Genomic DNA, 14,483 nt, shown 5'->3' on the forward strand with positions numbered 1-14,483 from the left:
TTCATGAGAACCCATATTCGATGTTAAAAAACACAAGAAACACGTCCGATGTTTGATAATAAAAAGTTGGAGGAATTTCGGTCGGAAAGGGATGGATGGAGACACTTGTCCGGACCAGATAACTTGAAATCAAGTACAAAATTTGATCAAAAACATAAAATCTACGATTTCAGTAAGGCATATTTATTAATTTATGATGTTGACGTGGAGACACTGGCGACAGCTTACATTGTTAAGACAACGTCACAACGATCTCGATGATGGAGGTGTGCCTACCGAACTTCCAAAGTGCAATGTTTGTCAGCTGTTTGTGGCGTGATTGCATTACATTGATATTTTTCAACAGATTTTCAAATTTATTGTGAGTAAAGTTTAATGGAAAAAAATTATAGCATTCAGAGGTCTGCGAGAAAAATAAGGGTAAACGTTGAGACTATGCAGCTCAGACATGGAACTTATAACATGTAGTTTTCTATTCTCTATGTAAAACCGATCAAAAACTGTATTAAATACTCGTTTACATTGTAAATAAAATGATTATTATTTTACTTGCGTATTTTGTACATTTTTATGCATGAAAAACATGCTATATTGCTTAGTGGAGTAAGTCTTTTTATGTAGATATTACTGCGCTGTGTGATTAGGTCACGTAATGACCTATGACCTTCGAAAAACTTCATACAGGTATGAAGATATTTGCTCTCTGCATGTTTATATAATAGAGAGATACCACAAATGTATATATATTCATATGAAACCGAATTTATTCAAAAACTTCTATATGAGAAGAATTCTCTACGTGTGGCCTTATTTCGACATTTAGTATTTTCTATGACGTTTTATCAGTCAAAAATATTCATTTTCATTCCTATGTTGATTCGGTATATCCCTTTGAACTCAAAATAACACCACGAAGTCTGACTTTTGAAAAAGAAAAATGATAAACTAACACCAAATCTGTAAGATAAAAGCGATGACTTCGATTTTTCTATCGTCCACTTCCCTTATTTATGTAGCAATACACTATTATCTCCTGAATATGGAGTTTTTAAGTTGGTGTTACGAGAATATCAACATGATCAACAGTGCCGTTTAAAGTCAATATTTCGCAAATTTTACATACATGTAATGGTCGATAAAATGACCTTGTAAGCAAATACAATCTATCGTTAAACCGAATGTTGCCTGACCTTGTTCATACAAATTGTAAGTTCATTATTTTCACACTGAATTTTACCGTTTGCCCGATGATTGCAAGAAGCACACAGCGGGTGTGACTGGTCGACAGAAGGGGCTTTATCCTCCATGGCACCTGATCCCACCTCTGATGTTTTTAGAGCTGCTCCCAATTCCTGTTGTTCTAATGGACTTTTCAGCTTCATTACTGTTCTTTGTCTTCATATCTTTATATATATCGTTTCAAATTTTAATCCGAGTCTTCCTTATTCTTCTGTTTATGAAGGTTTATAAATCCTTCATTTTGGTCCAAAATTTAAACAGCTACCTTAATTTCTTCAATTTTATTCTATCTTAGTGCCATAAGTGCCATATATAATTTCAAATTATCATAATTATGGACCTACATCTACATATTTCTTCAATTTAATTCTATTATTGTGTCGAACATAATTTCAAATTGTCAAGGATCTACATCTACACATTCAAATAAGAATATCTTCTACAGACCTGCCAACCAATTTCAATAGAAGAGTGTAATAATCTGGACACATCGGTCCTTGATCATAATCATAACCACTTAAGCATTGAACAAAGTCTTAATTTAAGAATTGAAAGAATAAGAAATACATGTAATTGAAAATGAAAGATTGTGAAAACAATTAAAATCTATGTAAAATTCAATGGTTGCCAGGTCTGAATTTTAAAATTTTCACAACCCCTTCATTTATATGACCATCAGAAAAATGTGTCTTTCCATTCATTTTAAATTATAGAGCTAATTGTAAACCTTCCCGCAGTCCAGGCATTCCTTATGTGAATCTTTTCATGTCTTCTCAAATGCGAACACTGTGTAAATTTTTGCCCACATGTTTGACATTCATAAGGCTTTTCACCACTATGGATTCGCTTGTGTGCCTTAAAGTAGGTACTACAATTAAACTCCTTCCCGCAGATTTCACAAAGATGAAGTTTACTGCCAGTATGTGTTGACATGTGCTCTACCAAAGGAGGCTTGCGTGTGAACCTCATTCCACAAACCTCGCATTCATAAGGCTGCTCTCCTGTGTGTATACGACTGTGTCGTTTAAGTAAACCCTTTGACCTAAATTTCTTCGTGCACACCTCACACTCAAAATTCTTCTCATCAGTATGGATCATCTTATGCAAAACTAAAGTTTGTTTTGAAGAAAGAACTTTCCCACAAATGTCACAGGTAAAAAACTTCAAACAGTTGGATTTCTGATGTTGTTGTAGATGCATTTCGAATGTAAAGGTCTTGCCACAAGTGTCACAACCCCAAGGTCTGGTTTCTGAGTGATTCAGCATGTGAAGATGAAGACCCATTTCTCGAGTGAATCCTTTTCCACAGATGTTACACGTAACTGGCTTGTAATCTTTGTGTTGTTTTAAATGCTGATTTTGCTCAGCCAGAAGAGAAAACGACTCTCCACAGACTGGACATTTAAAAGGTTTGTCTTCTGAGTCCGCGTGATGCCTTTGGAAATGAATTCGCAAGGTGGAGTTTTTAACATACTCTTTTGGACAGAGATGACACTTGTAGAGATAAGGCTGTTTTTCACCAGTATGAACTCTCAAGTGTTTCTTTAAACTCTGGGATACGCTGAACGCTTTATCACAAAGTGAGCATATATATGGCTTTTCTTTCACACCTTTTTCTTCTACATAATTACTTGCTTTACTATTGTTCTCTTCCTTTGAAAAATGACTTTCAGTGGAATTCGCACTGTAGGAAATATATTTGCCCTCCTCCCGAAGTAGACCACTCCCTGAACCTGCATTTAAGTTGTTATAAATCCCGAGACTCATCATCACTTCCATACAAGAACTGCTAAACTGCTCCATTGAATCATCAGTTTTAGACTCCATTTTGCAAGCCTGGTCATGAACAAGAACATCATTATTTCTGTTCTCAATTTCACAGGCCTGGTCATTGACAAGCACACCACCATTTCTGTAGGCCATTTCAGATGCCTGGCCATTAACAAGAACTTCACCATTTCTGTACACCATTTCACATGCCTGGCCTTGAACAAGAACTTCACCATTTCTGTACACCATTTCACAGGCCTGGTCCTTAACAAGAACATCACCATCAAGTTTAGAAGTTGTGGTGACATTTTCAATGTGCTCCATGTTTGATTCTAATAAAATTCTTCTTAAATTGTTAAATATTAGATTTGTAAAAGCTTGTAGAATAATCTAGATGACACTGATGCAGAGAGAATCCTACAAAATTTGAAAAAAAAATGGCTGAAATTCACTGAAGTTTTGTAAAAACTGCTTATGTTGAATTGTTTGATATTTTAAGTAATTTTTATTCAGTAACTCTATTGCTGCAAATATTTAGCTTGTTGTTCTAGAAAATTTAAGATTAACCATCAAAAAGCTACATTCAATGCAACCAACAGGCCCATTGGCCACATTTCTCACCTGATACACACTGGTCCTATTCTTCTAAAGTTAAACAAACAATTCCTTCTTTATTCCCTTGAACAATCTAAGCCCCAATGGATTAAGATTAAACTCAGTTGGAATACATTCAAAATAGGGATGATTCGTTATCAAAATGACTACATTGTAGTCTTGCTGATCTAGAGAAATGAATTCTTTTAAAGATTTTACTCCTCTATACTTTAGGTTACTTTACCTATTTATGACTAAATTAAAAAAAAAATAACTCATTGGAGTTGATTCTTAAAAATTAGAATGCCTATCAATTTTGTCAAAAACATCGACATTTTGAGTTTGCTTCTGCATGTACATCTCTTGATAGACTTGACAGACTTGATATCTCTTGAGCAGATAGGATGATATTTATTAAAATATCATATTTTTCAGGGGAAAATAATTGCATTTCAAGAACATTTCAGTGGTCAATTACTCAACTTCTGCCAATTTTGCCAACAGTGAGAATAATTTTCCTAAAATCCTTGGATATTAATGTACAATTTCTATGACTGACCTTATTTGGTGCAAAGCTGTAGATTTTTGTGCAAGAGTTCTAAAGTAAAGTGGCTTAAGGATGAAATAACTGAAATAAGTTATAACATGTTGAATTTCAACTTGTGAAATTTTAAAGATAGATTACTTTTACTGCCATGACTCTTTTTTGTTTACTAAATACCAAGCATAGCATGAATAAAACTTTTCAGATACCAGTAGGTTTAAAATAATGAATAGTAAAGTATTAATAACCTGAATAAGTAACTGAAGAAAAGCAAAATCAGGGTAAGATAACCCAAATTAATGACATTTAATAACTATCGTAAATCTGAAAGTTTTTGCTGTAGATAAATTTTTAGCAAATTTGCACATGCATTGCATTCGCAAAAATATTTTTCTTAAAAATAAATCAACAACAAAATTGTTTTTATCTAAAGATTACTTAAAGATTACATCGTTTTATATATATATATATATATATATATATATATATATATATATATATATATATATATATATATATATATATATATATATATATAAAATTTAATTCTGTTTGTAATGCTGTATTTGACTGGATAAAAAATTTACTTTATACAATCAGATGTGGATACTTAAAAATTCCAAGGAACTTTTGGAAAATTTGAAATCACAAGATTTTACCAAAATCAACAGCTTAAAAACTTACGACTTTTCAACTTTATACACAACCATTCCCCACGATAAATTAAAGTCCAGGCTTTTTGATATCATTGACAGCTGCTTTTTCAATAAAAATGGAACTCATAAATATACTTACCTTGTCATTGGTCATTTGCAAAATTATTTTGTTAAAAAACATTCTGATTGTACACACAAGTACTCTGAAGATGACATTAAAAAGATGCTTGAGTTTCTGATTGACAATATCTATGTGGTTTTTGGAGACCAGGTCTTCCAACAATCTATTGGAATTCCTATGGGTACCCATTGCGCCCCGTTGTTAGCAGACCTTTTTTTGTATTCATATGAAGCAGAATTTGTCCAAAACCTTGTATGTGAAAAGAAGAAAACACTTGCTGTGGCATTCAACTCGACATTTAGATATATCGACGGCGTATTGTCAATTAACAATGGCTATTTTCATTCTTAAGTTGATACGATATATCCTGGTGAACTTGAGATAAAAGATACCACAGAGTCTGACACATCTGTTTCATATTTGGATATTTCACTTGAAAAAGATGTTAATGGTAATCTAACAACCAAGCTTTATGATAAACGTGATGACTTTAACTTTTCAATCGTCAACTTCCCTTACTTATGCAGCAATATACCTTCATCACCTGCATACGGGGTATATATCTCTCAGTTGATTCGATACGCAAGAGCATGCTCTACGTATGTACAATTTCTAAAACGAGGTAAATTATTGACAAATAAGTTGATGAAACAAGAATATCAGCTGTCTCATTTAAAGTCATCATTTCGTAAGTTCTATGGTCGATACAATGACCTTGTCAGCAAATACAATTTATCAATGAGTCAAATGCTGACTGACGTTTTTCATACTAATTGTTAGGCCATTATTTACACACTGAATTGTCGACGGATTTTTCTGTTATTTCCCGATCATGACAAGGAGCACACGGCGGGTGTGACTGGTCGGCAGGGGATGCTCACTCCTCCATGGCACCTGATCCCACCTCTGATGTTTGGAGGTCCGTGTTTGCTCTGCTCCTATTTTGTATTGTATAATGGACTTTTGAGCTTGAATACTGTTCGTTATCTCCATATATTTCATTGTATAAAATGGATTGCCTACGTCACAATGACTTGCGTCAAAAACGTATCGATCCGCCTGACGTTACATTCAAATTTTGAACAAATTGTAGTCATTTTTTAAGGACAATCATTTTTTTTTTCTAACACCAAATGAATGAAAATTAAATTATAAGGAATGAATTTAATAGCTACCCAATTTATACGGTATAAACTGGGTTGGAACAGTTTACGCTTTTTTATAAACCGCTTCGCAGTTTATAAAGCGTAAACTGCCCCAACCCAGTTTATACCATATAAAATGGGTAGTTATTAAATTCATTCCTTAAATATATTATGTAGATATTATGTATATGTGTGATTTATGAAAATGTTAGGAATAGTTCAACACTTTGGATGATTTACCTTTTTCTAATATTTTTATCTGATTATTGAACGTTGGCATAGTTTAATATTGTATGTTTATTCGTAATTTATTGTATGTACATACGTAACTTAAAACTTTTTAAAAGAAAATTTTAAGAGCTTTTTACATTTTAGTTCAAATGACGATTCGCAAAAATTTTAAACGCAAAATTTTATCAACAGCCTTTTTGCCCCAGATTCGCAAAAATAAATCAACGTAAAAATTTCCAGATTTACGGTATTTTAGGAATGACTCTAATTCTTGGCCAAATTATTTGAGTATAACCTGGTTTGGGTCATTTTACGATTTATAATCCGCGAAGCGGATTATAAAACAGCGTAAACTGACCCAAACCAGGTTATACTCGAATAATTTGGCCAAGAATTAGGGTCATTCCTTATAATTTAATTTTAAAATCATTAAATAACTATGGGTGTAAAATTTCGTTGGTTTTTATTAGTTCAAATTTACCGCTCAATAATACAACCGTAGTAACGGAAGTAACGGAAGTGATGGGAAGCGAGGGGAGGTAAAAACTGATACATAGGCCTAGCATCTTGTTTACATGTGGTAAGATCGAATTATTGTTTGAAGTTAAAGGTATATTTATTAATTCTGTAATTTTCCATGAATCCCGAGGACTGGAAATGAGAGGATTGTATACATACAGATGATTCAGCTGGTTGTCAGGGGGGTGTGTCCCCATACCAAACCAGGTTATAGAGAAATAATTTGTGTTCCTTTTTGGATATTAACCAATCAGAGGCTAGAATACAAACAAAATTAAATTATTATAAATTATTTTTAAAATAAAAACTTGTTTCCATGATGCCCAAGACTGATTATATGTAAAAGTCTGATCCCTCATGTGGCCTCTTCCCCCCCCCCCCCCCCCCGGGACAGGAATTGAGACTAACATTTTCTGGCTTTTAATCCAGCCAGGCTAGTGTTTCTTTACTTATACTAGTCTGCACGCGGTTTTATGAGTCCATGAAACATGAGTCCCAAGGGCTTTAAAATGGTCATCTGAGTATAATACAACATTGTAAAGGATCCAAAGAAGTATAAAATAAAACAAAAATAAACTGATGGATGATTGAAGCTATGTTGCCCAAAAGCAAGAGAAATCAGATGATCTGAGATTAACAAAATAATTAGTCTATTACTCAGTAACAAATGTTAAAGCAGATCTATTTACTTGTCTGTACCTGCCCCCATTCGTCACTATCCCCATTCTGACTATACAAAACAAAAGTGCTTCAGCACTATTAGAATACCAATTGCACTCCCTCTCACATTGGTCTCTCTTGTTATCTCAATTTTGGAAGAGGCACATTTGCTAATCATAACTATGCACTTAGTATGATTGTTTGCTTAATGCCCGAGAGCAGAAAAGACGATTTTCAAAGAAATTTATACAGTTTCACTGTATGATCATTAGAGTTCCACCCTAACTCCATAATCCCTGACCCTGGGGCCATAAATTTCACAACTCTGGAAGAGGCACCCTTACACATCATTATCAGATACCTAGCTTATCCTCTAAATATACAGGGGGAGAGAAGACGATTTTAAAAGTACTTATGCATTTTCACTATATGATCATTAGAGTCCAGCCCGAACTCCAGAACCCCTGACCCTGGGGCAAAAAATTCACAATTTTGAAAGAGGCAACCTTGCTTATCAAAAGCATGCACTTAGTTTGTCTGCTAAATTATACAGGGGAGAGAAGACTTTTATAGAATTTATGCATTTTCACGATGAACATGATAATCATTAGAGCCCTGCCCTAATGCCAAATCCCTTGACCCTCAGGCCATAAATTTCACAAATTTGGAAGAGGCACCCTTGCTCATCATAATCATGTGCCTAGTAAATTTTCTAAATATATATGGGTAGAAAGAAGATTTTTAAAGAATTAATATACTTTCACTATATTATCATTAGAGCCCCACCCCTGACCCTGGGGCCATGAATTTCAAAATTTTGGTAAAGGGTTCAATGCTTTAAATATTACAACTACCGTATAACTGGTATTTTCTGCCGTTGTCCAGTTTTTGCGGATAGGACAAATCCGCAAAAATTACAATTGCAAAATATTTTTTGCAATATTCATTCAGATATTTTGTACATGCAATTATGACAAGTGGTGCGTATGTCTGACAGGGTTCTCATTAACATAAGAACCTGCATACTGGACACAGCAAAATTATTTGGAATGCAAATCGATGCGTCCGCAGACTCATGAGTGGCCACATCCTCGTTAGCGAGAAAATTCGGGTGTCATCGAAATTCAAAGATTTTAGATGTCAGGATTTGTCCAAAACATATTGAATCAAAATCTTCCTAGCTGTAAATAATATCAATTAAATAAGATGATACAAAAACATCTATACTTGTACCTATTTCGCAATTATTTGTCCAAACTCCGATAGCTGCAAACAACACATGGTAGCTTTTCTTTTTTAAACGTGTTTTATATTGAGACAATAATTACTGCTTGTATACACAATCTGGATCGATTGTCTCGTGAATGTCACCTAATGCAGAAGACTGACAGGATTAGTTACGCCTCAATGCACATGACACCTGTGATTGTTAACCGTCAACTTTGGGGTATTTCATTATGCAACTGTTTGTTTTAGCTTAAAATATAAACACTAAATTAATTTTGATGGCAGTTAACTAGAAATGTATTTTAGAATATGCCTTGGATGCATTTATTAGTCCCCTACTGGTGAAACCGGAGGGGACTATAGGTTTCCTCTGAGTCTGTCCGTCTGTCTGTCTGTCCCTCTGTCTGTCTGTCGGTCTGTCCCACTTGGGTTTCCGCACTTTTCTTCTAAACGCTTGCAGATATTGAGCTGATTTTTGGTATGTGAGTGTATCTTGATGAGTTACAGATTAAGTTTGCATTTCGTTCCGCTTCAATGATTTTTGACGGAATTACAACCTTTTGAATTTTTCTGGGTTTTCTGCACTTTTTTTCTAAACACTTGCAGATATTGAACTGATTTTTGGTATGTGACTGAGTTATAGATCAAGTTTGCATTTCGTTCGGCTTCATTGATTTTTGACGGAATTATGGCATTTCAATTTTTAATGGGAACCAGACTACACTTGCCGGTAGGGAACTAGTATTGCTAATGCAATACTCTCAGAATGCTTGTTATCATTATCTACATATATTTGAATACTAGTATTTTAATAGATCGCATAAAACGTCTGTTAGAATAAAGATTTGTATTGTTGTTTGGGTGGACTGACACTACATTAATTCATTTCAATTGGAGCTCGAAATATTTTTACAAAAACTAGCTAAAAGAATTTATAAAACGTAAACATGACTCTCACAGCTTTCTGATAATTCATAAAGTTTAGTGCATGATCATACTCCATAAATAAATTTTTGCGTTATAGTGCAACCGCAAAAATTGAAAACGCAGAAATTAATTTGCAACCTTTAAGGGGTTAAATCGCAAAAATTTCCAACCGCAGAAAATACCCGTTATACGGTATATCAACAATTTGAGTGCTTGATGTCCAGGAGTAAAGAAGAAGATCTTTAAATATAGCACTAATTTTGATGGTTTTAGCACCACCCCTCAGGCCAAAGGGGGAGGGGGGGGGAGGGGGGGCAGGGACCATGAAATTAAAAAATTTTGTATCCCTTCACACATAGATGCTATATGCCAAAATTGTTTGAAATTGGTTCAGTGGTTCAAGAGAAAAATATGAAAATGTTCGAAGGTTTACGACCAACGGACAAATGCAGATTGCAATAGGTAACCTGAGTGACTCAGGTGACCTAAAAAAGGAATCATCAATGTAATGTAATGATGTTTTGTAATGATTGATTTAAATATATTTAAATCTCTGAACATTATCTCCTTTATTTCTTAAGAAAACGCTGATAGTTTATCAGTCGGTAAATACTGCTAAGCATAGCACCTGTATGATTTCTTCAGCAGTACCTGTTCCATCAATGAAACATACAAAGACATACATATCAATAATACAATATTTAACCTACTTAATCCTACTTTAGATAATTATTTATATAGACGTAAATATAAACAATAAAATGCTTTCTTTTGTTGCTAGTATGGGAATGAACATTGCAGCTATAGCAGAATTTTTTTTTCTGCAACATTAATTCCCATACTAACAACCAAAGAAAGCATTTTATTGTTTAAATAAACATTACAAAGTACTTTTTATACTTCAGTGCTGATTCTGTGAATTGGCCAAAATATCTGAAATAGATTGGGGGTCAAGGGAATTCTGAAATATGGGCTGTAGCGAGACTTAAAAAGGTTTAAATGAGTGACAAAAAAATGATGTGTGACAGTTTGTTCAACAACTTATACATCCTGACCTGGTTAAATGAACGGCCAATGTAAGGAAGTCTGAATCATCCATACGTTTGTGTTTACCTTTCTTGGATATAAAAGCAAACGTCTGGATGATGCAGACTACATCAAAACCCAGACTAAACAACTTGAATTTTTTACCCGGAAAGAAACGGAAACGATTGCTGTAAAAATGGAAAGTACCAAAATATCGGAAATCATCCGTTAATGTCCAACTCTTGGATTCAAATTAGCGGAATTCCACTAAATATTGGAACAGAATCATCACTGATTCTTTTTTGAAATAATTTGAAACATGTAGTTGATGCATTTTATTCCACAGAATCATTGAAATCTTGCAATCAGGAAGTACGATCATATTCCTGATCTTGTTCTTTATCTCTAAATGTTAAACCCCAAACGTTTGACCTCCTTCTTTTATGCTTCATGCTAAATCATGATCACTAAAACATTTAACTTCATATCAACCATTCAAAATTACCTACAATGTAACTACCTGCCAATAATCTCAGCGAGATCCGTAGAGAATAAAAATTTTGGTCTGGTATTTCTACGGATCTCAGACCAGTATCACATAATCTCATTCGGGGTTTCGTGCCCGGACTTCGACCGCTTGTTTCGATTAATACGGGCTAAAATGAATTAGCTGTCCGCTTCAACTTTTTGCTTTGGACATCCTTTTAATTCCCTATCACCATAAAACTTTCGTTTCTTGCCTCTGAAAGGTTTAAATCCATCAAAATATAAAGTTGCTGATTTTTCATAGCAATAAGCTATTCGTTTAAACCTCCGATGCTGAAGAGTTCCAGCAATAATCTGCTTCAAATACTTCGTAATATGGTTCATTTCTATAGGAAAAATTAGTAGAACCAAGTATTTGAAGCAGACTATTGCTGGAACTCTTCAGCATCGGAGGTTTAAACGAATAGCTTCGAAGTTCGGGCACTAAACCCCGAATGAGATTATGTGATACTGGTCTGAGATCCGTAGAAATACCAGACCAAAATTTTTATTCTCTACGGATCTCCCTGAGATTACCTGCCAAGAGCTAGAAAAACTAAAAATACATTAGGGTTTTCCAGTAAAAGTTTTCTAGAATCAGACATCAGTAATTTATCCATAGTGTTTTCCAGAAATTTTTATTAATTCAGACTAAATAGTTACAGATTTTATTAGTTCGAATGAAAATGTATTAGTCTGAGACTAACAGACTAATGTTAGTGTTGAACCCTGAGGGACCACGACTTGAATAAATCTAAATCTACACTACATGTACCTGAGGATGCTTGCATGTTATGTTCTTAAGATGATGATGATCTTTTAATTTTTGCTATATATTCTGCTGTTAGACTTATATTTCCTATTGTGGCTCCATCCTATAATCTAGGTTTATGATTTTAAAACATTTGATTTGAATCTAGCACTTTGTCAATTACCTTCATATTTATGTTTCATCATTTCTGGCTCAGTGGTTCTTGAAAAAAAAAAGAATTTTTTTTAAGAAATCTATCTTATTTTTGCTTTCTATGATTTTCCCCCTTCTAAGAGGGTTCTGTCCATTATTTGAATAAATCTGAATCCCCTTCATGCAAAGATGCTTTGTGCTAAGCTTGGGTGAAGAAGTGATTTTCATGCAGAAGTAAAAAATGCTAAAAGTTTATAACAGCAAGGAAGACAACCACAGACAAATTCAATCAGTAGAAGCCTTTAGCTCGGGTGATCTAAAAGTGTACATTTATTGTGGGAAAAAAGAATGGTTCAATAGTTATATTTTGTACTTTTGAATTCCATCTCAAAATGTTACCAACCTGTTCTTTTACTTCTTCATCAACAAGATGATTCCAACATTGTGTTAGAAGGTCTCTTGCCCTAAAATAGCAAATACCAAAACATTTTGTTTTTTCATCATGTTCATACTGTGAGTTATTCTGGGTGGCATGACATTTCATTTTCATGTTTTCAAAATGAATTTATATTCATAGCTAAGAAAACAATCTCTACTTAAATTGTTCTTCATTATTGAGAAATTAAAATTTATGTTTCATTTACAGAATTATTTTTCGTTTTACAAAAAAAGAAGAAAAAAAGTCAACTGGTCAAAAGCTGCATGTATGTATATTACATTTTGTGTATATATTTTAATATTTACATTTCCAAATATTTTTCCTTTAGATTCTTTGCAAATAAGAATGCTGTTCATTTTCTCATGAACTACCATGGATGAGCAAGAATATCTCCATTGTGACGTCATAATACCGTACTTGACGTAAATCTATAGTGCAAACTGTTTTGTTTCAAAAATGATCGTTGAATGACATAAATTAGTGACAAGTCATTAGACAAATAATGTAAATATAAGATATGAATTTAATTTTTGAGAGTTCATGAGGCACATGAACTACAACACTTCACGCCGGCATATTTATCATGAAGCGCTAACGCGCTTCATGAAATATGCTGGCGTGAAGCGTCGTAGTTCATGTCCTCACGAACTCTCAAAAATTAAATTCATTTCTTAAATGTCATATTTGATTATTTAGTTATCATGCACACCAAGGTGTTTCATATGTGAGGAAAACATTACTGTAACGAAATAGAGAGATACACTGTAGTCTGAAATGTATACAGAGTAAATAAAGCCAGAAGATTTAGTCAATTTTGTACAAAACATCCATATAACAAGGTTGTCATTACTGGATGAAAAAGGTGAAGATAACCAATAGTGATTGACTTAAAAAATCTATGAAAAAATACATATACATGTATATATATATATATATATATATATATATATATATATATATATATAGGATCTCCCATGATTTGTAGTTGGATATGATTTTTATCCAACGAGTTGTGTGTTTTTTTATCCCCGAGCCTTGGCAAGGGGATAAAAAACACAATGAGTTGGATAAAAGTCATATCCAACTACAAATCATGGGAGATCCTTTTTATCCCATGTTTAATACTTCACAACCAATGTTTTACACTGTTTTATATAGGACACTCCACTTTATTTTACTTCATCACGCTAACGCAAAAACCATTGTGACGTCACAATTGCACTTAACTGTGGGTTATGAAAAAAATATCCAATGAGTCATATCCACGGGATAAAGGGGTAAACATGGGATAAATATATATATGTGTGTGTGTAAACAAACATGCACTTTTTTCTTCAGAATATAGATATTACATTGTGTTTTTTTCCTAAGAAAGATCAAGTTTCCTGTAAGTTCCACCAGTAGTGTAAAAGTTTTGTTTGTTTTTTTCAATTTGAGAGAACTATGCACACCATTGAAAGTGATCCCTACACATATACATGCAAGTCTTTATTAAGGCAAAATAGAATGTAAATGTGAATATTGATGTGGAAAAAAAAAGTGAAATTTTACCTGTCGTGACAATTGTAGAGGTCGTGTTGAAACACTAGGTTTAATTTACTTTTTTTATTTTTTTTTTCCCATAGACACACATTTCTTGGCAAGTTTTATCTGAAAGTATTAATAAAGAATATATAATAATTAGTGTTCTTATTAAGTATCTGATTAACTGGTTTATCATTGAATGTTGCGAATATCAGTTAGTTAAACTGCTACTTCTGTACTTTGATATATAGAGAAAAATAGAAGAAGAAAAAAAGTTATTTTGTTGTTATTTCATCTCCCCAATTTTTTTTTTACCATCATTTACTGTTGGATTAGAACTAGCGTTTCAAAAATATGACCTTCTTGTTTTGATTATTCTACAGGAAAGTATGTCTACATAATGGCTCCAATTGCCATGGGCCCTTTTAGAGG

The 14,483-nt window shown here is 33.4% G+C and overlaps 1 protein-coding gene across 1 annotated transcript; it reads right to left on the reverse strand.

The window, feature by feature from the left end:
- Positions 1–1,586: 1,586 nt before the first annotated feature.
- LOC133191711 (zinc finger protein 883-like) lies at positions 1,587–14,105 on the reverse strand. The gene is made up of 3 exons (XM_061327445.1): positions 14,079–14,105; positions 12,492–12,552; positions 1,587–3,426 (listed from the first exon to the last, which is right to left on the reverse strand). The coding sequence occupies exon 3, from the start codon at positions 3,331–3,333 to the stop codon at positions 1,942–1,944; it is 1,392 nt and encodes a 463-aa protein (XP_061183429.1). The 5' UTR covers positions 3,334–3,426; positions 12,492–12,552; positions 14,079–14,105; the 3' UTR covers positions 1,587–1,941.
- Positions 14,106–14,483: the final 378 nt, after the last annotated feature.

Source organism: Saccostrea echinata, unplaced genomic scaffold (genome assembly GCF_033153115.1).
Source record: "Saccostrea echinata isolate AGI-Se365-2 ecotype Australia unplaced genomic scaffold, CSIRO_AGI_Sech_v1 ptg000024l, whole genome shotgun sequence".
Taxonomy (NCBI): Eukaryota; Metazoa; Mollusca; class Bivalvia; order Ostreida; family Ostreidae; genus Saccostrea; species Saccostrea echinata.

Excerpts from the sequence above, each read along its gene's own strand:
- LOC133191711 (XM_061327445.1), bottom strand. The coding sequence starts at position 3,333 with ATGGAGCACATTGAAAATGTCACCACAACTTCTAAACTTGATGGTGAT.